We start from the raw sequence: 27,872 nt of genomic DNA, 5'->3' as shown, positions 1-27,872 counted from the left end.
GCAGCCTGCAGGGGGCGCTGTGCTGAGGGCGGGGTGGGGCGGGGCCGGCTCCGGGGGCAGCGCGGCGGCGGCCGAGGCGGCAGCGGCGGAGATGGTGAGCGGCGGCGGCAGCGCGGAGCACGGGAGGGTGCGGGTCGGGTCGGGACGAAGCGGTGTGTGTCTGCATGCGGCCTCCGGAACTCGGCCGGCCGGCAGCTGGGCCCTCAACCCGGCTTCGCTGTGCACGGCCCCGGGTGCCGTGCTGCTGGCTGCAGGCCTTGCGGGGCGAGGGGAGGGTGCTGCGGGCTCCGGGGCCGCCCGGTGCCGTCCCGTGGCGGCGGCTGTTGTGTGCGTCCTCCCCTCGGGCAGCCGGGGCTGCTCTCTGCCCGGCTTTGCCCGTCCCTTCTGGCTTTCTGAGCTCAGCTCTCCGCCCTGCGAGCGGTGCTCGGGCAGCGGCGGCTGTGATATTTCTTTTCTGCAGAAGAGATTGATGTTTCCTAGAAACTCGTTGTCCGCGGTCTCTTGGAAGTGTTTGATGTGTTGCGACCCGATTCCTTTGCCGTCGTAGCTCCCGGGGACCCTCAAAGGCCATCCGGTCCGACCCCCTGCAATGAACAGGACGCCTACAGGTGCTCGTAGCCCCGTCCAGCCTGACCTCGGGTGTCTCCGGGGATAGGGCTTCCACCACCTCGCTGAGCAACCGGAGCTTCACTGCTCTTACAAAAACAAAAACTTTGTCCTTGTACCCAGTCTTAGTGTCCTCTCTTCCTGTCACAGCAGACCCTGCTAAAGAGCAGTGGTATCTCTGCGAGCTGCTCGCAGAATGATTCAGATCAATGCCCATTTTGTTCTCCAGAAGGCATGCAGAAAACACTGCGTGACCCACATCTGAGCGGGTGCCAAGCAGCAAAATGTGTCCGGATGAGTCCCAGCACAGAGCTGAGTGCTGCTCGTGTCCTCCTGGATGCTGAGAAAGGAAGAAAGCACTGCAGGATCCTGAAGCCACAACCCTAGGGAGTCTCTAATGGGTTCACACAGGGTGTGCAGTGAGTATATCCAGGCCTTCAGAGAGCTGTGCTGTCTGGAGCGTGCCTAGATGTGTGCAGAGGCTTTATAGATCCATTTGTTATAGCGAGCAAGGGGAACGAGAGGTGTGTTGTATGTGTTTTGGGCTCAGTACTTGCTTCTCAGGCAGTTTGGTTTCTTAGCTTGCTGAGGGGAGCATCTGTTAGGCTTTGTACAATAGCTGCTCTTTGTGGTTTTTCCCTCGCCCCCACGTGAAATCTGAAACCTAACCTCATTTTAAAAGCCCTTTGGGCTCTCTTAGAACTGCACGTTTTTTGAGCCTCAGATCGGCCTTTTCCCGTCCTTGTGTTGATAGCTTTATGTTGCCCTCTGCGTGGAGTCCCAGTGTGCTGCCGGCCCTGCTCCGGGTTGCTGTCTGTTTGTTTTTGTGCTATAATTAGCCCATCACTGAGCACTCCTTGTGAACTCCTGGGGCTGGTGGGTTTGTGCGCCTGCCGTCATTTTGCATATGCTGTGTACAGCAAAAGAAATGCTGGAGGAAAGAGGCTTCTAGTATGGTAGTGGTGGGAAAAAATGCAGCACAGAAGACTCTGCAATAAGTATGACCTGACCTTGATTTTCTTTCAGAGTTCAGCCTGTGTGTCTAAAGACGTGTGAGTCTTAATTCCTGTCAGATCCTGTCTACTATCACTGCATGGCCCCACGTCCTCGGGGGGGCAGTGTGCAGGCCACAACTCGGGCTGTAATTAGGAGTTGACTAACAAATATTCCATGCCTAGCGCTTATGTAAAGGTATTTGTCATGCTCACGAGGGCTGGAAGCACAAACCAAAACAGTGCACCCTTGGTGAGCCAGGGCATTGCTCAACCCTCCAGCTCTGTGGCAGGAAGCAGGCTGTGAGACTGATGGCACTGCAGCAGAGCTGGTCCCATGTCATCGTACAGGTCAGACGTGCCTTTTGTGCAGGCACAGCTAATTTATGTCTTCCTCCTCCTTAGGCAGACGATAAAGAAGAAACTGCTGTTCTTCAGCTTGTTTTTCATTGAGACCTCAGCGAGCTGGCTGTGTTGGGAGAACCGGTATTGTAGCAGCTCACTCTGTCATTGCCACAGCAATGTGTGCGTCCCACGTCAGGCTTGACCCAGGCAGTGCAGCAAGCAGCCTCCCTGCTCCATAATTTATGATGTGACGAGTTGTGCACCATCATCTCGCTCATCAGCCCTGTCAGTAAGGACAGACAGATGACAAACCCAGCGTTAGGGTTTGGGATTCCTAGGCTGGCTACCTGGCTGGGCTGTCCAACCTCTGCTACCCAGCTACTGCTTTCCTTGTGAGTGCTGGGCACTGAGTGCAGGGGCTGGAGGTGCCAGGTGCCCACGTGGCTGGTTTGTTTAAGCTGGGCAACAAATGCTGTTCTGTTAGATGAGTGGCTGGGGAGTGTATGGACTGGAGTGAAAGCCCAGGATGTGGTTTGATCTTAGCACATCCCCCTTACACAGTGATTCTAAGATTCATGCTACTACTTAAACTTGCCTTTAAAAGCTACTTTTATTCTCTGTCCCACTTTAAGTGTTCTTCTGGGGAGGGAAGATTCTGCTGATAAACCTTTTTTCCACTTTTTTTGCACAGGTAGACTTTTCAATGCTTACACTACGTGGTGTCAAAAAGAGGAGGCACTTTACTTTACACACTTACCAGCAGTGTGAGGTTCTCCAGTATATTGCCTTTATCTTTTCTATCTTTTAGGTTTAAACCTTCAGCAGAGGAAGTGCTGTTCCAGCAAAACTACTAAATCTGCTGTAGCAAGCTTTGGCAATTTTCCCCTTCCTTCTTTCCTGTGTTCTGAGGCTGAGGAGCATTGCTGCAGTTCATTTGTCCCCTTCTGTCGTGGTGTGAGTGACTTATCCCTGGAACAGCTCAGCTGGCTAATGGCTTTTAGAAGTCAAGTCCTAAGGATGTATTCCTAATCGACATAGCTAAAAATTCAGCATGTAAACTGCTTGGGTTGCTGAGTGCATTAGTGTCAGTGCAGATGAATACTGCAAGCCCTAATGGGGGCAGTTAGTATTATATCTGATACTTGGGTTGGTCTTAATGCTCTGACAATTAAAAATAAATCCTCCAGTGGGCCTAAATGTAGGCTGTTTATTTCCCCTGCCTGCCCTCTGTAAGAGAGGGAGCAGTGTCTTTCCACATCGCTGAGTATAATGAAGGTATGGGGTATGTCTGAGTGGTAGCATCAGTATTAAGTGAGTAATTGGTAGACCAGAGGTCTCATATCTTGGTAGATACTTCTGGGCAAACAAACACTTTGAAAATGCTGAGCATGCAGTTTATCAAGGAGCTGAGAAATTGCATAGCTAACCAGTCTTCTGAACTGCAGAAACAAAGATAGGGAGACGTGCATGTGTTGCTCATTCAGCTGTGATGTCTTCGTTATGCACCTGTGCTGTCTTTCTTTTTTTTTTCCCCCCCATTCACGTACAGGAGTGGCTGTAAGGCTGCAGCACAGCTTGCAGACATCCCATCCATGCTGTGCTTGGCATCACCTGTAGCAAGCTCAGAGTGGAGCAGCCTGCATGGACAGCCTTGGGCACTGGGTTGAGGGCTTTTGGAAAGAGGTGACCCTTGCGTTTGCTCACCCCTGTGCTGGGCTGCAGGACTTGCCACTGGAGCTGTGCAGCTGGGCTGAATCTGGAGTGCTGACTTATTTATTCCTCCTTTTCTTATGAGAAGCTGATGTGCTGCTGACTACTGACTTAATTGGGGAGCATGTGGTTTGATGCCAGAACATGGATTTGGTAAGGTCTTCTGTCCAGAGTTTTCTACAAGAGTGAGATGAATATCTTGCTGGATGTTGTTTTTAACTTGGCCATCAACGTGAGTAACTTCTGTCTAATGTTGCATTCTGTTGTCATTTTGGGTGTGAATCTTAAAGTACTGTCAAGAGGAAACCCACATCCTGCCGCGTGTCTGATATGGTAGGGTTTTCTTGCTACTGCTTAACAACAGTTCTGGAGGCACCAGTGCATTAATGGCTCAGATTCCACACGTGTAAATGCACTTCTAGCCCTGGCTGAGATCCAGTTGTGAGCTTTCAGGTGGTGGACCAATGCTGTCCTTGCTGGTTAAGCACTCCTTTCCAGGGGTTTTGCTGAGAAAATTGTGCAAACTTGATGAAACTTGAGATGTGCCTCTGGTTAGTTGAAAAGTGCCCTACATCTGTGGGCTAAGTCATCTTTGTGGTGCTGGAGTTGGAGGACTGGGCGCTAACCCCAACACTACTTAATTGCAGCGGTTTATGTGGCTGGCTTCTTTTTGGGCTTAAGTGGTTGGGGCATTTGGAAACTGCTCCGTGCCAGGCATATGAGTGCTAATTTGGCTTCCCGTAGCTGAGGGCTGTTCCTCTTGCCAGACACCTGGTTTAGTCCCGTTTGGTCTGTTTCCTCCTGCCTGTGTTGGGGTGTGAGTGATATTGCTTCTCTGTGATGCCTTGGCACTGTTGGTTTATTGGAAGTTTTTAGTCTTATGGTTGGGTTGCTTACGTGTTTTTTAAATTCTCTTGTATTATATGTATTTTACTGCTTTTCCTGAGTAGCGATTGCTCACTAGTACTTTTTTGTAAGGTGCCTTTTCTTTCTCCTTTGACTGTTTGGAAACTCTTGGCTTTTTGTAGGCTACTTGTAACCTCTTTAACTGTGTTGGGATCATGGAATCATAGAATGGCTTAGGTTGGAAGAGACCTTAAAGACCATCTGGCTCCAGCCCCTTGCCATGGGTAGGGTTGCCAACCAACTGGTTATGCTGCCCAGGGTCACATCCAAGCTCATCTTGAACACCTGTGGGGCACCCACAGCTCTGGACAGCTGTGCCAACACCTCACCACCCTCTGAGCAGGAAAATTTCTTCCTAACATCTAACCTAAATCTCTCCTCTTTTAGTCTGAAGCCATTCCCCCTTCTCTTATCACTATCAGATCATGTGAAAAGCTTGTCTCCCTCCTGCTTTTAAGCTCCCTTCAAGTACTGGCAGACCACAATGAGGTCTCCCCAAAGTTTTCTTTTCTCTGGACTGAACAAGCCCAGGTCCTTCAACTTTTCTTTGCAGGAGAGGAGCTCCAGCCCCTTGATCATCTTAGCAACCCTCCTCTGGACCTGCTTCTGCAGATCTGCATCCTTGTGCTGTGAATTGCTGTAAAGACTCCCTGTATTGAGGAAGTGATCCTTTCCCATTGTGAACCTCCTGCTGTCCCCATCACTTCTGAGACTCATAAAGACAGCGCACTTTAAAGCTATGGATTAGGTTCTTGAGCTCTGTCCTGACAGTAATTGTTAGCTTAACATTCTAATTATTATTGCATCACAGTTTTCTGGTTGTGTGGGTTGTGTTTCATTGTGTTGTTTGTTTTTTTTCCCCCTCAATAGTGTTTATCTGTACTATCCTTCCTTTATATGGAGTCTGATAATTGGTTCTTAAGCTTAAAGTGTTGCTTAGTACTCTCATCTTTAAATGTCCAGCCCTAGGTACTCAAATAGCCCTGTTTTGGTGGCACCTGGTGAATGGTGGCCGTTTAGCTTCCACTTGCTCTGTGTACAGGCAGTTCCTTGGAAAAATAATACTGGGATTTGACACAACTGCTTCCTCTGGGCCATGGTATGATCTGCTGACATTGATTTGGGACCTTGAGACTTACACATCTATCAGTGGCTTTTGGTTGGAGATCTAAGACACCTATGTGTTCTGTTAAGGAATTAAGGAAAGTAGGAGGTCTGTGTGCTGAAAAGAACCTTTTTACTCAACTTACATGGAAGGGAAGTCTGTCATTAAAGCATTTCTGCTGCCCTGTTTGTGCGTGTTTGAGCTTTTCTCAGTATCTGTGTTTCCCTTTGCATAGGATGCCATGACTCCCTACAAGGAGATCCTCCAGATGTACTGGGAGAAAGCGATGAGCTTCGTGAACGCCTGCTGTGATGGACTGGAGCCCTGGCAGCTGATCGGGCTGACGTTTTCCTCCACGCTTTTAACTGTATGGCTGCATGGCTTCCTCTTCCAGTCCGAGAGTAAGCACTGGGAGCATGGGGTTTGCATTGTGTGGGGAAGGAAGGGGATGCAGTCGCTCTTGTGTAGTGGAGGGAAAAGGGTGAAATGAGAGTGAGCATTTGTTAAAACATGCCTTCTGCTGCCAGTGAGGATTAGCAAAACCCTTTTCCAAATTAAGGACGAGTCCTGTCCAATCAATGGAACGTCCCCATTCCTGTAAAGGGTGTGGCAGGCCAACCTGGAATGTGCCCACATCTCCTTCCCTTCCTTTGGGCTCCATGAGCTTCTGGTTACTTCATTTATTCGTCACAGTGCTATCCTGCTCAAAACCTGGAGATTTTGATTCAGATTCTTAGTACCTTATATGTATCCATACTCTGTAGCCAAGTGCTTGGCTAGCACTTGCTCTCAATTTCTTCCTTTCCGTAGGACGGAAATGTCATGTGATGTTGGGAATATGTTTCATCCTCAGGATATTCAAGATAATTGCATGTGGTCGAGCCTCTTCCTGCTTTGTGATTGCTGTGCTGACAGCTCTTTTATAGGACCTCTTGATGTACCTGCAGTCTGCTCTGCCTTTGTAATGGTCAGGAGAGGTGCCTCGCCCAGCAAGGTGCTTTGCCAATCCCACAGGCCGTGGGGTAATGCTGTAGTGGCAGCTTATTAAAAATAGCCCAGTTTGTAATTTGGTGCCTACTTCTCAGTAACCAAACACTGGGAACACAAAGCTTCAGCTCAGGGTAGGGTCACTCTAACTTCTTGTCTAACATTTGTGCTGTTGCACAGTGCTTTAAAAATATTTACTAATGGTGAGGAAATCTAATAAGGCTGTCTGAATTTTTTCAGGAGTCTGCAGTTGTGTTTTTTTTCCCCCCCCTCAGCGTGGAAGTTCTTAATTAAATGGTCTGCGCACAGAAATGTGCAACGGGAATGTTATTTTCAGAGTGCTAACAAATATTTGCTTTAGAGTGTGCCAAGCTGCAGTTGCTGTCCTCCTGTAGCTTCTCAGAATAGATCAGAATCACAGAATCGTAGGGGTTGGAAGGGACCTCCAGAGATCATCGAGTCCAACCCCCCTGCCAAAGCAGGTTCCCTACCCCAGGTCACACAGGTAGGCATCCAGGCGAGTCTTGAGTATCTCCAGAGAAGGAGACTCCACAACCCCCCTGGGCAGTCTGTTCCAGTGCTCCGTCACCATCACTGTAAAGAAGCTCTTGCACTCTTCCTATGCTCCAGTTTCTGGAAGCATATATGAAGTGGAAAGTAATGGGCCAGTCTAATGCTATGGGTTAGACTGAGAAGTTTTAAAATGGGTGACTTTTTTTAAGCTGATTTACTATTTCCTCCTGTAACTGCCCGAGCTTGATTGAAATGCGCAGATGACTCGAAAGTCATTTTTGGTGGCTGTAAACCATCTCTGTCATCCTGCTTGCGTTCCTGCCTTTGAAGCTACCCCAGGAGTTTTCCGGTGTTTGTCATCAGTGGCTTTTCCCACTTAAGTATTTGGGCTGTGGTGCTGCTCCTGTGTTGAATAGATGGACGCCTGAAGAATACCTGTTACATTCCAGCTCGGTTTATCCTGCTGGGGCATGGGAGCCTGTCTCATGTTGCTGAGTGTTTGCATGTTGCAGTTCTATTCTGGTTTGAAGGTGCAGAAAGTAATTTCAAGCAGTGTTTTCTGCTTTTGCTGGAGACCTTGCCTTTAGCAAATCCTAAACTCCTTTCCTTTGTATAACTTCATGTGTGGGTGTAAATTCCCATTCGAGCAGATGCTGTCCTTTTGTACATCTAGTTTGAAAAGATCTTAGCCTTTACAGTTGGCATGACTTGACTCAGCAGCCTTAGCAGTAAATTAAGAAAATGAGTCAAATAGTTGGTTCCCATAGGTAACTGCTGTTGGGCAAACCAGTTCCTTCTGCGGCCTGGCCTATGTCTGCTTTCTGATATGATTCTCTCTCACCATATCCCCCTTGTGGCTGCCTTATTTTATCCTGGATCAGAAATACTGAACCTATGTGGTGAGTTGCAGTGGAATTATTGTGCTCTGAGTTTCTGGTTTCTTAACACAGGGTTAACTTCTGACTTTTGTCTTTCAGGTTTAACATCCCGAACTAAAAAACAGTTCTTCAGACTGTTGAGAAAAATGCCATTTGTTGGGGCTATAGTAAGTATTTGTACAACTTATTGCAGTGTTATTTGAGCCTGAAAAACTGTGTTTCGTGTGTCTTTGCTGTCTCTTGTTCCTGTAATCATAATGATGCAAGGATACCGATGCCACTACCTGGTTTAATGAAATACATAATTTCTTCCTTGTCTTTTTGTAGTAGTATTGCACTCGTAAATTCTAGGTATCGCTTAACCAAGTATCAGTGAGTCCAGTGGCAGAATTTTCCATTGGTGTTTCTTCTTTGTTAAGATATCAAGAGAATCACTTGATTGATGGAAAAAGGGGACACGAATGAACTTGTGTGTTCTTCTGAAACACCATCTTGTTCTTGAGCAAGTGTGAGATAGGCAGGTGTCTGTTGTGCAACGAGGAAAGATAAATCTTTTAATCAGATGGCTGTCCATGTCTGGAGCTCAGATACCTGTTAGCAATGGCTTTATAGCACGCAGATATCAGAAGTTGCTGCAGTCATGAAGATGAGATGGACTTTAGTGTCTGGAAGATGATTTTTACATAAAAACTTGAAACTAGAAATGTCAGCATGTTTTAGCACATCATGACTTAATCATCTAGAAATACTCAGCTTGTTGAATTTTTTTCCTAGTCAATGATGCCTGCCCATTCTTCTTGCTGTGTAGACAGCTTTACACATTGAATCAGTTGGAGCAGCATGAGGGTACCAGCTCTGTTGTAGGTGATTTTTATCAGATGGAAGTAGTAAAGAGCAACTTTTCCTTTTGACCTTGCCATGGTTGCAGCTTTCAAGTTTTTCCTTCAGCCTTCTGTAAAGGAACAACTTCTCCCCTTCTTTTCATGTTGTGCCCCAGTTTTACCTTCTGGCTTGTCAGATTAACTAAGTGTTAGTTGTCCCCTGCTTCTGTTTGTCATCTGCCTGTTAGGAAAGGGCACCATCTTGGCCCCTGGTGTTATATTTTGTCCAGGTTTACCTTCTCAGAGCTTAGTAATGTTAAGCTCTCCTGTGCTTAGCACTCATGCTGTGCCCTGTGTGCTCTTCCTACTCTTTGCTAGGCTGATACCTGATAACCTATCAGTTGCTTAAAGGAGGCCTTGACTTTGAGACATTCCAATGTCCAAAAGTCTTTAAAGCTGATAATATCCCAACTCCTGTGTTGTTCAGAAGAATGTCTGCTTTGAAATGTTTTCTGGGAAGGAGTCTGGGCCTCCTGGATGTGGGGTGTGATTAAGATGGAAGAAATCTTGTAACGGTGTCTGTAAGGGAGATTTCTTTCATGTTTCAGTTATCATGAGCCTCTAAACTGTGTATGTGTTGGCAGATGAGACCAAGTACAAAATACAGTTAATGTGAAGACTTAGAAAAAAGCCTTATTGGATAACAATGAAATATTTTTGCCTTAAGCTTTGCTGTCTCAATTATAAAGGAAGGGACTCAAAGTTCCCACTGTTTGTCAGTATCCATTAAAGTACAGTCTCTTTGAATGTGGTGGTGTTGTCTGTCCTGTTACATTAAATGCAGCTGAGCACTGCTCTGCAATCACTCATACTAGCTACTTGGCACAGTTCTGTTCTGTGCCACCTAATGTTCCTTTAGGCAGTTCCCAGTGTTGTTTAGAGACCAGTGCATGGCTGTGAGCATTTCAGGAGGTGTTTTGGACAAGGACAGCTTGTTTTTGGAGGAAGAGGATGGTAGGAAGGGAGAACTGTGAACTCTGCCATGCTTTTTGGTCATAGAGCTGAAACAGATCCTACCTGTTCTGCTCACTGGTTTGAAAGTGGCCAGTGAGTTCAATGTCACGCACACTGAACTGTAATTTATAATGTGGCCAGTACCTTTGTTGATAGGGTTTTCCTTTCTTTTTAGATTCAAAAGAAGATTGATGAAGCCTTGAATGATGTCACTTCCAGTTTATCCTTCCTAAAAGATGAAAAGGATTATATCAAAGTGCTGCCAGAACAAGGCATGAGCCAGCCTGAAGTACTACAGAAGATGAAAGAGTACAGCTCAAAAGGTATGACTGTGAGTCTGCTGCAGCAGAGGTGGGTCTCTTTCACAGACCTAACATTAGTCTTGCTCTGCTAAATGACATCTAATGACTCCTGCTTGTAGCTTTGTCTTACATATTTCCTTGGTGATGTCCTTCACTTACAAATTCATATCTGTTTTCCTTCTGGAAGTGACCAAAGTCAGTATTTGCATCTAATACTGTATTCAAGTATTTACATTGGAGTTCCCTTTCTTCCCCAGGAGTTTAGAGCTAACAGTGATGAGAGAGCTGAGAGGAGAAATACAGAGGGAATTATTTGAATGCAGTTTTGAATACATTTCTGAGCAGTTGCCTTGATGTTTGGCTTTTACCAGAAATGTGTTTTCCGTGAAGCCCCATGGAATACCCATAACAAAAAGAACTTCCAAGCAGTGCTTTTAGGGAATTTCCAGGACTCTCTTAATCAAAATCATTTGCACCTTCAAAATGCCACTTAAGGAAGGCAAGGCCGCTCTGGCTTAAATCCATGCAAGCAGTGTCTGAAACTCATTTTGAGTTAGCTGCCTGATGTAAATTTCTCCACCCTGGTTCACCTGCCTGTTAATTCTAATGAGCAAATGTGAGTGACTGACTTCCTGTCCCTTCCCCCAATCTGAGAAATACTTGGAATTTTCTGCTGGAACATTGCATCTACTCTAAATACACGAACAGTTTTGCTATAGAATATGCTCTAACAATTTCCTTTTTTTTCTACTTTCATTGTTGTTTGTGCTACTTTCTGGGTCTGCCTTCTGTCAGTGTTGTTCCTCTTAGTGATTATTCCCTTCCTCCGCTGGGCCTTTGTTCCTTTTTCTGTAGCTCCTGCTTCTTATACATTCGCCATCCCCTTTGAAAGTTACTTGGAAGTGAGGGCTGGACTGTGGCTTGGCTCGCTTCACTTACTCTTGCAACGCTGATGCCATTGAAGGTTTATGCAGAAGGATACAAAGAGGCAGGTGGAAAGGCTTTGCTTAGATGTTTGAAGCAGAAAGTAGCCAGATTAAGTGTGATGAAACACTGTTGCACAGGGTGCCCCGGTGATGCCATTCCATCCACCTGCTCTGGTTTGTTACTGTATCAGAAGCACTTAACCAAGACATCCCACGCTGTAGTTTGAGCAATACAATCTGGGCCTTTCCATCTTAGTTTACAGCAACGTGATGGGTGCTTTTTGGATGTGACTAACTTGAGCAACAAGAGCTCAGCTTTGTGGACAGTGGTGTGGGGAGTCTGAGTAAGGATTAAAGTGGATTACATATTAATGTAACTGCTTGTTGCAGCTAACTGTTTGTGCTAACACTTCACTTATTGTTTATTTGTTATTTGTTGTGTCTACGGGACACAAGAGGGGTAGCATTACAGGGAGCTGCCTTTGTGGCACAAAAATCATACTTGTTCCTTATCACTGAAACCTAAAAGCAGAATCCTCATCTGCAGAACTGCTGTGGGGGCTTTCCTTGTCCTCTTCCACGTGCTTTCTGAGAATGGCTGTGCTTGCAACTGGTGTGCTTCTGTCTTCTCTTTCAGGAGATGTACGCTGGGAGGATGGGAAAGTCTCTGGGACTGTGTACAGCGGTGAAGAGAAACTTACCCGTCTGCTAGTGAAGGTAAAGTGCAAGCAGTCTAACTTGGCGTCTTTGCAGAGACTTTTAACAACTTCAGGGTGACCAGAAACCCTCAGCACTGTTCCAGCATATTTTAAGATAAGTGGGGAAGATCTGAAGCTAAGATAGCTCAACTCTGAAGACAGAGTCAAGGGTAAATGTATGTAGAAAGGCATTTATTAGCAAAGCATTTGTGGCTTCTACAACTGGCCACTGTGAAAAGAATCTGGAGGTAACTAGGATCCAGTCTGTTAAGGTGTTTTGAGTAAGAATGTAAGAAGCTGAGTGCAAGTGAACTGGAAACTGGTACTGACATAAAATGGCCATAGGTCAGCTTCAGTGTTCCCTGTGATGGATATAACTGCTGTAGGCTGAAGCAAAAGCATCCTTGGCTCTCCCACTACTGGATTGCTGTGGGACTTTGGGCTGTAGCAGCTTCACTAAGCAAAACAGAACTGGTCTCGATTTAAGCGAAAAAGGATGTTTGTAAAATGTGTTTGGCTTTGCTCTGCAGTTCAAATTGTGTGACAATGGGGCACTGGCATGTTTCAGTGGAGTCTTTGTTAGGTCTGTTTACCTAGTTTGAAACTTTCCCCTTTGAGAAGGTTGGAAAAAAAATAAGCAGCCCTAAGGTCTGTTTTTCAATGTATCTACTTCAAGAGTTGTTTTTGCTAAAAGAAATTCTAGCTTTCTTGCTCCTGGGAACAGCTTTTGTAACAGCTGTAATGAGCTCTGTTGGGTGGTTGCTATTGCTGTTTTCTTCTGGGGAAAAATAAAGCTCAGAGCTGCCTTGCTAGAGCAGCATCACCTTGGATTGAGAGCTGCGTGGAAACATTCCCTCTGTCTGTGCTGATTATTCTCTGGCTTATTCTGTTGTATTTCTTTCAACATCCCTGCAGTTGCTTTTTGATCGTGGCTGCAGGAGGTCAGAACTGGCCTGTTCCAGCCTCATCCTGTGAGCTCGCAGTTGCAGAACGAGCATGAAATACTGGTTTCCACGGCCACTTTTGCTGCTGTGTGGGTGGTCACTTGTGCTTTTCTGGCTGCTTCGGAATTGCCCTTTAATAGTGAACTCAAAAAGTAGTTCTGCAAAGCAGTTTTTGGGAGCAGTTCTGCAAAGCAGTTTTACTGGCCTGTTTTGCATAGAGCAGTCATAGGGTGTGCATACACCAGGACTAGGTATAGTACAAAAGAACGACAAACATTTATGTTTTTGTTTAAATAGCTAAACCATTAAACCTGCCTTTACAACACACAATATTGCTGTTATAGAGACATTGCAAAGACCAGAATGCCCTTGAAAAACAAATGATTTTTTTTTTTCCTCCCAGCAATAGTTTCCCAGTGTGTGGTGTGCACTCACGGCAGGAGTTAATACTGCAGATAGTCTGCTTATATGCACAGTGTGTCCAGTGAGTTCCTAAATCTGGACCTCTTGCTGATAATCCAAGGCTTCGTCTGCACAGCTAACTTTCTGTCTCTCTTTTGAAGGTGTATGAAGAGTTTGCCTGGAGTAATCCCCTCCATCCAGATATATTCCCTGGTTTGAGAAAGATGGAAGCAGAAGTAGTGAGGATTGCCTGTAGTCTCTTCCATGGGAGCCCCAGCTCTTGTGGTGCTGTAAGTAACCTGTATCCAAGTGTCCCATGAGCTCTTGGCTATTTCTGACTTGAAGTGCAATCCATCCATCTGAGACAGAGATCATTCTGCTTTATGGTTCTGGTGCTTGCCAGGGCAGTGTCACTTTGAGTAGCTCCCATCAGGTCTCTTCTCTGAGCTGGAAACCTGTGAGCATGCCAGAATGCTGAGACTTGAGGACAAGGCTGGCTGGCTGATCACCAGCAAATGGCTCCAGGTATTGGTGAGCAAGCAGGCATGGCACTGTACTGTCACTTTTTCTTCCCAAGTTTATGAGACCTTCCAGCATACCAGAGTGGAAACCAGTTCTAAAGCCTCAGTGGAGTTCATATCAAGAGCTCCAATGTGTGCCCTTAACACTGATTTTTTTTGAAAGCTGGTCAGAGAACAAAAGCTGTGAACCTGCACAGTGAGTTATTGTTGTAAAAAATAAGGCGTAATTTCTTGCACTCCTCCCTCTTAGTTTTCCTTTTTGATGGGAGTTCTGAATTCCTCAGGCCACATTCTTTCCCTGTTTGTGGTGTCTGAGACAGTGAGGTCTTATTTCCTCACATGGTGTTGTGTTGCAGCTGGCACAGAGACTGCTGGATAACTTGCAGAGAAGCAGTTCTGCTTGTGAGAAGCATGCGGATGTGATTTTTCAGAGGCTGTGTGTGATATGACTGCCGTCTGTAAATTATGCCACAGAGGGAGAAGGCCTGCAGAGGCTAAAGATCAATGGGGAAAGGCAGTGTTGACACAAGAGTTTATGGAGTGAGCTGGCATTGAATGGGCTTAATCTGACTGTTGGAAACTTCACTGTGTTAAAGGATTAAGTATTAGATTATCTGAATGGTAAGGGTAGTTAGGACCAAACTCCATCTGGGTTGAAGACAGAGTTGGATCGTGCAGTGACCAGCAATTTAAGATGTGATTGCCTGCGATAGCAGGAGGTTGCACCCAGCGACCTGACTTGGGTTCTGAGTTCTTCAATCCCCTCCATGTGCTGAATGAGAATGTATTCCTTGTGCCACCCTCAGGACTGGAAAAGTAGTGCATTTCTTTGCATCTCAAAATAGCTTGACCTCTTCTCCTTGCTGATCTGCAGAACAGAGGCTGGCCATGGAGAGAGGAGAGGCTGATTCTAAAGCTGATTAAAGTCACCTTTATCAACAGTGGAGATGTTAATTGATACAAGTCAAGTAGATAGCTCTGTGTTGCTTATTATACCGTAGGAAAACTTTGCTTGTGGTAGTCTGCTTGTTCAGTTTTTGTTATGTTAACTGCGCATTACAGAAGTGCCAACCTTGGCCCTGTGAGTGCGTCTGCTGGGAAGTAGAATTGTATGGAAGGAGAAATTCAGAATGGTAAAACTTGCTCCACAGTGATTGCTCAGGGATCATAGCCTGTGTGAGATCTCTGCTATTGTTCTCTATGGAATCCCACTCTTCCCTCTCTTTGCTTTTTCCCTTCCTTTAGAGGGCTGTGTCGCAGAGCTGCAGCTGGGAGCCAAGCAGAAGCAGAGTGAAAGAGGAGGCATGCAGCCTGCCATGAAACTATGTTCTAGCTGGTTGAACAGCCAAATTTGTGGGGTCAGAAGGAGGGCTGAATAGTTGATAGGGTGGAAATGGAAGATTAATTGTACCCCTGTAATTATCTTGTCCAAAAGAGTCTCTCCAGTGGACTTTCTGCCTTCCTGCCTGTGTCTGGAGGAGCTAACAGCTGTTGGAGAGATATGGGGGGAGATAGGGGATCACCTCCTCTTCAAACATTTGGGCTCAGGGACTTATTATTTTCTTCTTCCCCAAACAGGGATGGTATTTCAGAATGATTTCTGGAGGTTTGGGCATCAACACAGCCATTTAAAAAGTGTTCTTTTCCAAGCTGCTGCTGTTCTTTCTGTGTCTGCAAGGCTGTGGTGCTGCAGTTCCGCTCCAGTACCCAGTGAGACTGTAAAAAAGAAATGGCTGAGCCAGGCAGGGCGTAGTGCTGTGAGTTATCTTTATCTCTGAATTGATCTGCTCAGGAGGTGCTGTGCTGCTGGCTCTTTCTAGGAGGTTTCTGGTTTGCACGATTCAGTTTTGCAGTGCTGTAAAGTTGAAAAAGAAAAGCTTTTTTCCCCCTGAATTTCACCACCACTCTGAGAAGCAGTGTCTGTTGCTGGGTCCCTGTCTGCTGCATTTACTCACCTGATGGGAGAACCTTGGGCAACCTGCGCAGTTGTGTTGGTTTGTGAAGGGAGACAGAGCTCGCTGGTGCTTCTGAAGAGCTTGCTATTTGGGGGACAAAGAAGAAAAGTTTGAGCTTCTCAGTAAGGCAAATTCGCTTCCTTTTTGTGCTCTAATTTCCATGACACGTTACACTTTTGGGGGCTAATACTCTGGAGCTCTCTGCAGCCTGGGCATCTCTACCACACAGTGCTGCAGTGCAATGTGTGGATGCCTTCCTGAGGGCATCTCTGGAGAGCAGTCTGCTTCCTCCTGGAGGATATTTGGTGTCTTATATAGATGTTAAAATGAAACATGTTTCAGGTTTCTGAATGTTGTATTAGGTGAGCAGCTTGCATTATTTACAGGAGATGCCTTAATGCGAGGTGTGGGGGCTGTAAGTCTCTGTAGTTTAAATGTGAACATAAAAATTCTAGCAATTCCTATGTGGGGGCTGTGCAGGCCTGCAGTTTGCCTTAAGCTGCACCAAGAGATGGTCCAGGCTTTCAAGTAGTGTTTAAAGGCAATCTATTTTAGCAGTGAGTGGATGCTTCCTATTTGTCACTAACTACTTTTGTTCTTTCTTTTAATCTCCTCACACAAGAGACAGGATTTGGTGATTTTTGGCTCCCAGGAAATTCTAATTGTGATTGGGAAAGACTAATTAAGCTCAGTACATACAGGAGGAATGCGAGGAGAATGTTTTCTTGTCTGATGTGTTCCTACTCACAAGGTGCTTTGTTTTGCAATGCTGTCTCTGAAGATCTCCCCTCTGATGTGTGGAAATCGCTGGTTTAGTGCAAGCCTCTGTGTGTTTTGTTTTGGATTTTTAGTATTTTTTTAAACTCAGGAAAGGGGCAACTTTGAATGAAGCGTAGAGGAAAATTGTGTGTGGGGCAAGTGTGTCTATTTGATATCGATCTCCCTGTGAATTCTTTACACTTTGCAGCTGAGCACAGACAAGGAGACAGAATCAGAAGATGCAGACCCAAGCCTCCTGCATAAGCTGGTTTGTCTCTTCTTTCCAAACTTGGGGGCTCCAGACTTGGTCACAGAGCTGCCTGCTCATTTGGCATAAGAGTTGAGCAGTGGGATGTGAGCGCTGTGTCTTGGGGGGAACTTAGGCTCTGCCTTGTCCTTCTGCAGAGCTGTCAGCTTTTATCTGTTGTGACAAGCAGGTCACCTTGTGAGAGATAATGGGTGGAATTTACAAGCAGTGGGCTTACAGGGGCTTTACATGAGCTTGACGCTATGTTATGGCCTTATGGGCTGTGGTACACTTCGGCACTAATGCTGCATTAGAAATAAATGGTAGCTTGCTACTTTATTCATCACATAGCTCACCTCAAGGGAACTTGGCTCTGATGTGTCTCCAGGGTCTGAATGAACATGGTGAACTGCAAGCAAAACTTTCTAGAGACTGTGAGCTAAGCCAGGGCTCTTCTTTGTCAGGCAGTTTAACAGTGGCATGGCAGAAGGCCTGCTTTGGGGACTGTACCTTCTTGCTGTTTGAATGCTGAGGTTCCAGAGTGCTGGTGTTTGGAAGGAGTGAGTGGTAGGAGGGGAGGGGCATACCAAGTTTAAAGAGCAGGAGGGATATATATATTTTTCTCTTTGCTTTCTTCTTCCCCTTCCCGCTTGGAAAATAACAAGTAAGAACAAAGAAAGTGTGTTTGTTTGCTTTCCCCATGTGGTTTATCTGGCGTTCCCAGATAGTGTGGGATTGGAAAGCTGCTGAAAGCAATGCCAACTCCCAGCCCTTCTCCCCACGACATTGCTTGTGCCTCTAGACTTTCATTCTGAGGGGAGGGAAAACACATCTGCATGTGCCGTGGGCAGTGCTGAATCACTGCATGCTGGCCGGCTGCCCTGAGTGGAGGGGATGTTGGGTCCTGTGATGGTGGTTCAGGCTTGGGCTGGTGCCTGGGAGGAGGTTCTGTCCTGGATCTGTGACAAAGTGGGACATTGACCTCCCTGTTCTGTGTGCCTCAGTGTTTGCGTGCAGGTGGTGAGCCAGGTGCATTGTGTGTAAGGGCAAGGTGCTGGTGGAAAGACTAAAACAGGAATAAGGTTGTTGTTGCAGAAGCTGTTTCTTGGAGAGGGTAGAGGTAGGGCTGCTTGCTCGACAAGGGGCACACATGGTCATACAGGGTATCTGGCGCTCAGCAGTGTGAATTCTAACGTCCCCAAATCATGCCTAGCGCTGTTTTCACAATCCTTACAAAGCTGTAAGTGGTGTTGCAAGCTATATTGCAAATGTACAGTTATTCTGATCCTCTTCTCCCACCCCACAGTAGGGAGTCCATGTTATGCCAGCTGTTATCTTCTAAAGATGATGGCTGACAACTTTACAGATCTTTTCATAACGAGGATTGAGAAGTGAATAACGCAGGCCATAAAATGCTTAGAACATTGTGTTTCTCCTGCTATCTATTTGCTGCACAACAAATGCAATGATTTCTTTACCCAGTGTGAAGCTCTGTTAGGTTTATTCAACAGCAGCTGTTGCTTTACAAACTGGAGAGGGGAAAAAAAAAGCAGAAATGTTCAGTGGTGAGAGAGTGACTTCCACTCTGCCTGTGGTGGCAGCTGCTAGCTTGCATCCTGCTAAGAGATGTGGCAGGCTGCTTTTTGTGCCTGTGAACTTTGTTCCTTTTCTCTGTGCTTAACATTGAGTCACTGTCACAGTCATGCTTCTTACTTGGGTTTTGGGTTTTTGCAGCGATGTCAGCAGGGGAAAGCCAGCAGAAAACCCAGACTGGTGGATGTTGCAAGGCATACAAATGTGATTGCATCCTTGTTATGTTTATTTGGGGTGCGGTATTAAAAGGGGAAGTGTCAGAGTGTTCAAAAGGTTTGGGGATCTCAAAGCAGTCCTCCATATGTGCTGTCACACTGTCCTTTCTTTCAAACAATGCTGTACCCTTTTCCCAAGCACCAGGTCTCCCCAAGGTATGTCTCCCCCAGCACAGCGGTGACAGAAGCATTGACACCTGCAGGCTGCTTGAGAAACCAACCTTACCATTTTACTAGATTCAAACTGTACTTTGAAAGATTTGAGCTCACACTTTTCTGTCCATTGCACAGTGGGACTCGTAAGTGTTGGCTGAAGGGAGACGGTCATCCTATTAGAAGAACTTGTGTTTCATTTATTTATTTTCAGAAAGCTCTTGAGTGTGCAGTAGTGAACTTAGTCAAACAGCTGGCATGTGTGCCTTCCTCTCTTCCATTTTGTGATGCAGAACCCCTTGTTCACCTGTGGTCAGAATAAAAGGTGTGAGCTCAGCAGGGGCAGTGAGTTGTATGGATGCACAAATCCCTTCTGAGGTCCTTGAGGGCTTACAAGCTCCAACCTTGTAAGGACCAGACCTTGGCTGGCTTCTGCAGAGAGGGCTCAGCACTCTGCACTGCTCCCAGATCTGGGAAGGTTTCTGGGCTCAGGAGCAGTGCCAAGCCCAAGCTGGCTCCGAGCCCCAGTGTGGCACTGCTCCAGACCTAATAAACTCTGCTGTACTTTGGTTAGCTTAATGCAGAGTCAACTTTGTTGTTTCTGTATGTGTGGCATATCTGCAGGCCAGATAAACAATGCCCAGGTAATCGAGGGGTAAGTATACGTTTGTAGTTTCATGAGGAGTGGTCATGTCTGCCAGCTAGTGACTGTGCACTATGTTTCCCTCTCGTAAGGCTTCTGTGGCTTTATTGTATTTTATTTAACTTGAAATAGAGAAATCAACATTTAGTTAAATGTGCACTTTCAACCTGGGTGCCAGAAAACAACCTTGAGCTGCTCGGTGCCCTTGAAAGCCTGAGCTGTCCTATGCATCTTCTGCCTCCAAGCTGGCAGAAGATGCTGTGGCTTTCTGTTTTCCTCTGCTGCAGCACCTACGTGAGCAGCCATTTTCCTTACTTGTTTCTTTTCTTCACAACAGATGACGTCTGGGGGAACAGAGAGTATTCTGATGGCTTGCAAGGCGTACCGAGACCTGGCTTATGAGAGAGGCATCAAACGTCCAGAAATGTGAGCAGTCCTTTGTGGTTGGGATTTTTCTTTGTGGGCTTGCAACTTGCTGTCCTTCAGAGCTGAGGAGGCTGCTAGGCCCCCTGCATTCCTTCATTTCATAGCCTGCTGCCACCTCCTCCTTGTCCATCTCTTTCTGAAGGCCCCAAATGCAGGAAGGAACCCTTGGCTGAAGGGAACTGCAGAAGAACAGGAGCCTTGGAGCTGCCTGGGATCCCAGGTGTGAATGTTGGCTGTGGAGCTGTTGTAGCTACACCGTGCAGAGTATTTTTGCAATACCTGCATGCAGCTGTAGCTGGAGCCTGCTCATACCCGCTCTGAGCTCCTCTTGAGCTGAGATTGCAAGGCACTTTGAAGTATTTAAGGGTTTTGATTTATTCAGATCAAAGAGGGTTTAGCCTGAAAACTCTGGGATTGATTGGAGCTGAAATGAGGAACTGTGCTAATCGTTAGACTGCTAATAGAGGATTTGCTCTCTAATGTGCTTTTATTTTTTCTAGACAGTGCGTCAAAAATGTTTCTCCGGTTAATTGCTTAAGAGGGGAAAACAGAGAGATAAAATGATGGTGTTCATCTTCTGCTGAATTCCTGTGGCTCTTTTCTTCCTTTTCTAACGATTTTGTGTGCTATTAAAGGCCGCAGTAAAGATGTGATGCCTCAGAAAACAAGGTTAACTGAAGCGGTTCAGACGCTGCCACTGGAGATGGCAGACATCAAATGTTATGTTATTTCAGCATGCTTCTGTTGTTCCTTGCTTTTGTATTGTCATGTGCCCCTCCTGGGGAGGGTGAGGGTTTGGAGATGGTAAAAATATTGTTTGATATGACAAGAAGTTAACTTTCTTAGGAACTCCTGATTCACAGGAGACCATGCAGTGGAACAGAATGACTTTGTTAGGCTTTCTTTGGATTGTTTCATCCAGAATAGCACGTGGTCTTTCTTGTCCTGGTTGAAACATATGCTTGGCCTGTTTGTGACCTGTCCCTAAGGGAAGAAATGCTGAAATACCTGCAGGCTGAATTCTTTTCTTTTTACTTTCCTCTTTGTGTTAAGACTTAACGTGCTGCCTGGGTTGAAGCGTGTGATATGTTACTTTTGTAGGTTGGTCCCAGTGAGTGCTCATGCAGCATTTGACAAGGCAGCACACTACTTTGGAATGAAGTTGATTCACATCCCATTGACCAAGACTATGGAAGTGGATGTTCAGGTATCACTTCAGTCAGCGTGGAACTCCTTTCTGTGGGGAAATTAGCATTACGTAGGTAATAGCAAAGAATCTACTTACCCATGTAGCAAGTCGGTGGATAGAGAGAGATGAACTATGTTTCCTAGAGGTAAGGAAGGACAGTGAGAATGAATGTGCCATTGCATACAAGATTTTGTTTGAAATAAGTGGATGTAAACCATCCTTTTGTCCTCTGTCATTCATTTAGAATGAAATAATTTATGTATTTCAGAAATAGCCACAGGTTTCAGATGAGGATGAACAAACCAAACTGTTCTAGTATTTCCAAGTGGACAAGTTAAATGACTCAGCTGCTGTCTTCTCATGCTTATAGCTCATCACTTTGCTTTCTATAGGCTTTCTGTGTTAGATTTTAAGACCAGACGCTGCATGTTTTATTTTTTATCTTTTTTGGCAGGGTGGTAAATGGAATGTGAGCATCTTCTCTCTTTAAATCTTCAGGCAATGAGGAGAGCTATTTCGAAGAACACAGCCATGTTGGTCTGTTCTGCTCCCCAGTTCCCACATGGAATTATGGACCCCATCGAAGAGGTGGCAAAGGTAGGATGCCCTTGGGGCTTCTAAGTGCTGTAGCAATAACACTTTTGCATTGTTCTACACAAGAAGAGTGAGCAGAGAGGTGTTCCAGGATCCCAACCCATGAATCTGAAGAGAGACACAGATTGGTGGGAAGGTGCTACTGCCATTAAATCAGTTGTTAGCCAACAGCTGCACATGTAGGACACGATCTGGAAAGGAAGAATGCAGGGCTGTCTCTTTTTTTGTGCTTACTCAGTAACTTCTGTGAGAGGTTAGGCTTTAAATGCCAGATGTTACCTGTGAGCATTGTCATATAACTGTGTGGTGCTGGATTCAGACTTAAGCTGCTGGACGCAGTGTGCCTTTTGCAAGGCAAAGTGACAAGCACATGCTTTGTCTCTGAACTACCAAGCCTGTGCCATGAACTTCTGCTGTAACTGAAGGCAAATATTGTGTCTGTGACCTAAAGCTTTGCTGCTCTCTCTCTCTGAAACCAGCCAGAAGGGTTTGTCTTTCGATATCTGAGAGGAAAGAACAGCAAAATAGCCCACCTTGTAAAATGGCTTTGATTTAAGGCCACTGGTTGTAGCAAGCATGGTGCAGAAGTCAGAGGAATGTGTTGTGCAGAGAAATCAAAGGGTCAGGATCTCGGTTCAAACACGCCTCTTGGCTTTGCGTTCCTTGTCATGGTTATTTCTGTTGTATGTAACCAGCCAGGGCTCTGACTTTCTTTTCATTTAGAGCATGTCCTCAAGCTTTCTTGTGGATATCGCTTTCAAACCAAATTGTCTCCTCGCTTTGTCAAATACAGTAAGCTGCCCAAATACAAAGATTTTATCTTGCTGGTGCTGTCTAAACATGCAGAAGGGGCTGGAGAAGGCATCTACAAGTAGCCAGTCCTTCCTGGTCTTCTGTCTTCAACAGGTTGAGGGTGGCATGGTGTTCTGAAAAGGCTGAGAATGCTTTCAAGTGTGAAATACTGGGTACCCCAACTACCTCATGTTCTTTCCCGACCGTGCTACTCACTCAAATCTCATTTGCATGCAGCTTGCAGTGAAGTACAAAATCCCCTTCCACGTCGATGCCTGCCTAGGTGGTTTTCTCATTGTTTTCATGGAGAAGGCCGGGTTCCCTCTGAAATGTCTGTTTGACTTCCGTGTGAAAGGTGTGACCAGCATTTCTGCTGATACTCACAAGGTAAAAACAGAAGAGAGAGTTCTTCCAATGCTTTCGTTCTGGGGGAGCAATTTCTGATGCCATCCTTGTCACCAGGCATTTCTTTTCTGCAACATAGAGAAGTGCTGAAGGGCAGGGGCAGGGGCTCAGGTGCTTTGTGCAACATGCCTGCGGGCAAGTGGGTTTTGGTAACTGTGTGTAGTAGGTGCTTGACAGTGCTGCTGAGTCCTGCTGCTTTTTAATGCCTTGTTACCCCCTTGCAGTATGGCTACGCTCCCAAGGGTTCCTCTGTGGTGCTGTACAGCGACAAGAAGTACAGGAGCTACCAGTACTTTGTGGCACCCGACTGGCAAGGGGGCATATACGCCTCCCCCTCCATAGCAGGCTCCAGGGCTGGTGGAATCATAGCTGCGTGCTGGGCAACTCTGATGCACATGGGGGAATCGGGCTACGTTGAGGCCACGAAAAGGATCATAAAAACAGCTCGCTTCCTTGAATCGGAGTACGTGTGTGCCTTTGCTTTCTGGTTTTGTTTTTTTCTGAGTGTTTTTTGTTGTTGTTGTTTTCCTAGAGAAGCTATTGCATGTTACTCAGGAATCCACTGGATAGATATAGGAAAAGATGCTTGTTTATGCCCAGGTTGTCTGCCCAGTGCCAGATTGTTGAGGGGCCTGGAGCAGAGGGGTGCTGGCATCTTTATTTAGCTGATTTTGCTCCAAGAGTTTCTTCTGACTCTTTACTTCAAGAGAGTCTTCTGCTTTCTCTTCTTTCCTTTGGTAGGCACGTGCTCTGGTCTGTTCCCCTCTCTTCCCTCGAGGCCCTAGATAGATAGACTAAATGTCTGGCTGCTTCCTGCCATTTCCTTGTAACCCTGCTTAGTCATTTCTTTTTAATGTTCTTTCAAGGTTGAGAAAAATTGACAGCATCTTCATTTTTGGGAAACCTGAGGTGTCTGTCCTCTCCATTGGTTCAGAAACGTTTGACATTTATCGGTTATCTAATTTGTTAGCTGCAAAAGGATGGAACCTGAACATCTTGCAGTTCCCACCAAGGTGAGTTTGTGGTCACGCTGTTGTAGACAGAGGAACAATGTGCATAGCCAGGGTATGCAAGATAGTAGTCTTTAGGTCACCTTAATTTGCTGAGTGCTGTTGTCTATTATCTGATAAATTGTATGTAGACTTCTTCTCTATGGAGAAGCAATTATGTTTGTAATTGCTCATGTATAGCAGCAATAGTAATATTAATGAGCCTGGCAGAGGGCATAACAGGGGCTCCCTTTCTATTTATCTCTGCTTAGTGCAAGCAGAAAAATGTAAATTGCTGGGGCTTTATCTCATGTCTGCTAGTGAGTACATGGAGATTCATTTGGTTCGTTTTTTAAATACCTTATTCCTGCCTACTGAAGAGGAAGGTAATTGAAAGAGCAGTGAAGGGTCGGTCATTTTCAGTGATGTTTCCAGCCTGATGTCAAACAAATGTTTGTTGAAGTTAGTTGGGTATTTTGGATTGTTTTTTTCTTAGTTTTTTTGGACTTTGCCTTTCTGGGGGTGAGAGGGACAAGTGTTCTAAGGTGGAGCCGCACTGGAAATGTTATAGACTTGCAGTTGTAGACTTGAAGAGGAGTGTAGAGAGCCTGAAGTAACATCTTGGAGGTGTGAGTAGCCCTGCTCCTCCTGGTGGGTGCTGACTTCCATGCTGGGGGTAGCTGACAGGTTGTGCAGACCTTTAACCATCTACGCTGACGTCAGGAAGGAAAGGGGAGCTGCCTCCTTGCTAAAGAAGAGCTGAAATTTCTGCAGTTTGGTTCCAACAAGTATTTTGCAGGGGTTACCTGTAACTGGGAATAAAGGAATAATCTTTTCCCTTAAAACCACTGAAATGTTAATTTAAGGTGGTAGGCAGTTGTCACTGGGTAGGGAAGGACTGTCAGTTGCTGTGGAAATGTGCAGCTGATATACACAAAGTGGCTAATCTCTCCTCTCTGCCCTGCCTGCCCAGCATTCATCTTTGCATCACGCAGTTGCACACGAAACCTGGTGTGGCTGAGCAGTTCCTGAAAGATGTCAAAGACAGCATTGAGGACATAATGAAGAATCTCAACGCTAAGACCACGGGCATGGTAAGGATCCACAACCTGATCAGTGTGTGTGCAGGGTGAGCGTGTTTCTTGAATGATGTTAATGATCCCATGTAACGACCTCTTTTCTGCCTAGGGAGCCATCTATGGAATGGCCCAGTCCATCCCAGACAGGAGCTTGGTAGCAGAGATTTCCCTGGCATACTTGGATGGCCTGTACAGCACGGATGTTCCTGGCAGTGAAAAGCACATGAACGGCTCTCCTGGCCACCACTGACTGTAGCACAACAATCGGTGCCTTGCCAGCCAGCACTGGGGTGGTTCTAAAGGTTTCCTAAGGAAGGAGATTGCAGTAAGCCTTTGTTCTTAAAGTTGCAGGTCTGATGGCAGCTTGATGTCAAACTTTGTACCCCATCTTTGTCTGCTCTGAAATCTGCATTATTTTCACGCCCAGTTTTAGTCCTAAGGCTTTTCTTCTCCTCCCCCTGTATACTCTTATCACAATTACTGATGATGAACTGAATGTCCATTCCACATCTCCAGATTCCTCAGGTATTCTGTATGTCTCTTTGTTCCATGCTGTTTCTTCTCCTCAGACTGTATTCAGCTGGTGTCCAGCCAAGCATTAGATTTGAGTTTTCACGTTGTGTTCCAATGCTTCACTCTTCCCAGGAGTTGAAGGTAGAAAATAAATTGAAAATTTTGTTTTCTTTTGAGTATTCCTCCCAGCTACTGCATTTAACAAACTGTACTGGAAGCCTTATGTATCTATGTAATGCAAAGGAAAGGTGGTCACGTAACTCTTCAAAATCCACCCTGGAGACCTGACTGCAATCAATATCTATTGAGGGAGGAGGAGGACAACACTCAATCCTTTTCTGGAATCTGTTTGAATAACAGCAAAAATAGAAACCCAGTGGGTGGTATACAGAGAAGGACTGAACGGTACTGAAAACCTTAGGTACGTAGTATCTGTTTTGCTTCCCTGCCTCTTCTAGAAGACATGCAACTACCACCTAGAGTGCTGCTGCACCTTGCACGGTTCTGGAGGGATGTGCAAAACAGTGATTTCACTGTTGAAACTTGAAGGTTTTGCACTATCTCACAATGCTGTAGTTGAGTCAGTCAAGCCCTGGCATTGATGATAGCTGGGGACTTAATGTGCAAATGTATGGCACCAAAGCTGACCTTTTTTTTTTTAAACCATAATCCTTTAGTATAACAAGGTGACTTTTGTAATAGGAATTAGTAATTTCTCTGCTCTTTGCACTGATTCATTTAAGGCACATTCTCAAAAGGGCATTCACCATTGTGCCTTGATGCTTCTCTGGCTTTTTATGTGATGCCAGGGAGGGTTTGAGGGGTCAGCTGTTGACTGCAAGGTTAGCTGCAGCCATTTCCTTACGGTACTATACTGATAACAAAACCTCATAGGCAGGCGTGCCTCAGGTAAACTGTGCTTGCCCATAAGGTAGAATGGTAGTGCTGTTGAGCCAAGTCCCTTCACAGTAGATGCTGGCTGGCGTAGCTCTGAAAGGTAGAAGATAGGATGCAGTAAGTTGCAGGTAACAGAGCTTTGGGCACATGTCTCAACCTTCCTGTTTTTCTTCACTGTTTTTACTGGGAGAGAGTTTCACCAGAGCAACGTGAGGTAGTTGTTGCCTTAAGGATGAGCTAGATTCTCTTGAGTTGTTAAACATGGCTGGAGTTGCTGCTGGAGGGCTTTCCCATGTGCCTGCTCTCAGCTTTCTGCAAGCTACAGAGGGTTTCCCGGGCAGAGTTCAGCATCTGGGAGAACACTGTGCCATGACTGCAGCATCTGAAGGCATCTCTGCCACAGGGGATTGCTTGGCCCTAATCTGACCCTCACTGGTTTGACGAGCGCAAGCACACGCTTGGACAATAATTATGCAAAGTGAGAAGGCTTCTTAACAGCCACCGCACACGCAAGTGTAGCCTTGTGCCTAGTGGGGAAGAATAACTTGCTTTTTAACAGGTTTATTCTCAGTGCTAGGAGATGAAGTATTTTGGCCATTGCCTGTCATTGGTGACTCTGTGCATGACTCTGAGCTCTTCTAGAAACATCACATTTGAATTGACTAATAGTCTCTTGGTGGTGTTACCAGCTTTGGCATTTATGTTGGACCTCCTTATTCTGTTAACATCTTGCTAATGTGACCATTACTGCATCTCTGAGTTTCTGTACTGTGGAGAGAGTCTGAAATGTCTGGCTACTGTGATGGTTCTCCTTGAACCAACATTTGGAAAACATAAAAAGGGAGCTACTCTTTTTGTTCCTGCTTTCAAAGATAATGGGGAAGGAATAGAGTGGGATGAAGGAGAGGAACTCCTCTTCCCTGCTTGTCTTCTCCCCCAAAGGAGGTTAATGAATCTGATGGATCAGTGCTCCCTTTCACATTTTCCTGTGTATTTCAAGATGTTATTTGTAAATCACTGTACTTTATTCTGGATTCACCTGCTAGTAATATTTGTGAGTTTAATTGTTTAATATGTATTTGTTCTATATTGTAAATGTAATCTTGTGGTCAGGAACAGGCCACTGTAATTTACTGCTGTGTAGTCTTTATTCATCCTTGTTATCTAACATGTAATCTGCATCTCCTTTATCATGCCAAATGGTTTTAGTGAAAAATGAGAACAACAGGCTGAATAATTGTTTTAAATGAAGGGAAAAAAAAAAAAAAAAAAAGGAAAAAAAAAAGAATAATTGTATGGACTGGATTTTGATCTGGAATGGGATATGGCTTTAGAACTGGAGGGATCTTCCCAACTGCTAATTCCTGTGAGATATTTCTGACTGGTCAGGTTTTCCAGGTGAGGCACTAGATTTGTTACTTGCACAAAGCACTCCTAAAGGAGTTGGATGTTCATAAGGTACTAGACTGAAGAATATCTGGTGTGATGGACCAAGAGGAGATGTCTGTCTTCATGCCATGGATTTCCTCTGCACTTTTCAGATGACTTAGAAGAGTGGAAGGGTTGCGTACAACACAATAATATCTTGCCCAATAAACTCGCACTGAATGTTTTTAATAAATGAATGGGATCAGTTCCTCTGATGGCAGTCATTCTGTATTGCTCTAGTTTGCCAGTGTAAAACTGTAGGCTGAAATAGCTGACAAGATGGTGAAAATGGGCCTAGTTTGTATTAAAGTGGTGCATTGAGCTA

At 45.5% G+C, this 27,872-nt stretch overlaps 1 protein-coding gene across 2 annotated transcripts; it reads left to right on the top strand.

Moving 5' to 3' along the window:
- The first annotated feature begins 12 nt into the window (after nt 1-12).
- Nucleotides 13-27,867, top strand: SGPL1 (sphingosine-1-phosphate lyase 1). Of its 2 annotated transcripts, none has more exons than XM_072340113.1 (14): nt 13-94; nt 5,900-6,065; nt 8,142-8,209; nt 10,053-10,200; nt 11,743-11,822; nt 13,311-13,439; nt 19,573-19,661; nt 20,763-20,868; nt 21,349-21,447; nt 22,474-22,623; nt 22,866-23,104; nt 23,508-23,654; nt 24,604-24,724; nt 24,819-27,867. In XM_072340113.1, the coding sequence occupies exons 1-14, from the start codon at nt 92-94 to the stop codon at nt 24,957-24,959; spliced, it is 1,686 nt and encodes a 561-aa protein (XP_072196214.1). In that variant the 5' UTR covers nt 13-91; the 3' UTR covers nt 24,960-27,867. The 2 variants fall into 2 exon arrangements, with proteins under 2 accessions (XP_072196214.1, XP_072196213.1); XM_072340112.1 differs by lacking the exon at nt 13-94 and adding an exon at nt 3,359-3,885.
- The last annotated feature ends 5 nt before the right edge of the window (nt 27,868-27,872 follow it).

Source organism: Excalfactoria chinensis, chromosome 6 (genome assembly GCF_039878825.1).
Source record: "Excalfactoria chinensis isolate bCotChi1 chromosome 6, bCotChi1.hap2, whole genome shotgun sequence".
Classification (NCBI taxonomy): Eukaryota; Metazoa; Chordata; class Aves; order Galliformes; family Phasianidae; genus Excalfactoria; species Excalfactoria chinensis.
This window is presented reverse-complemented; position numbering and strand designations above follow the sequence as displayed.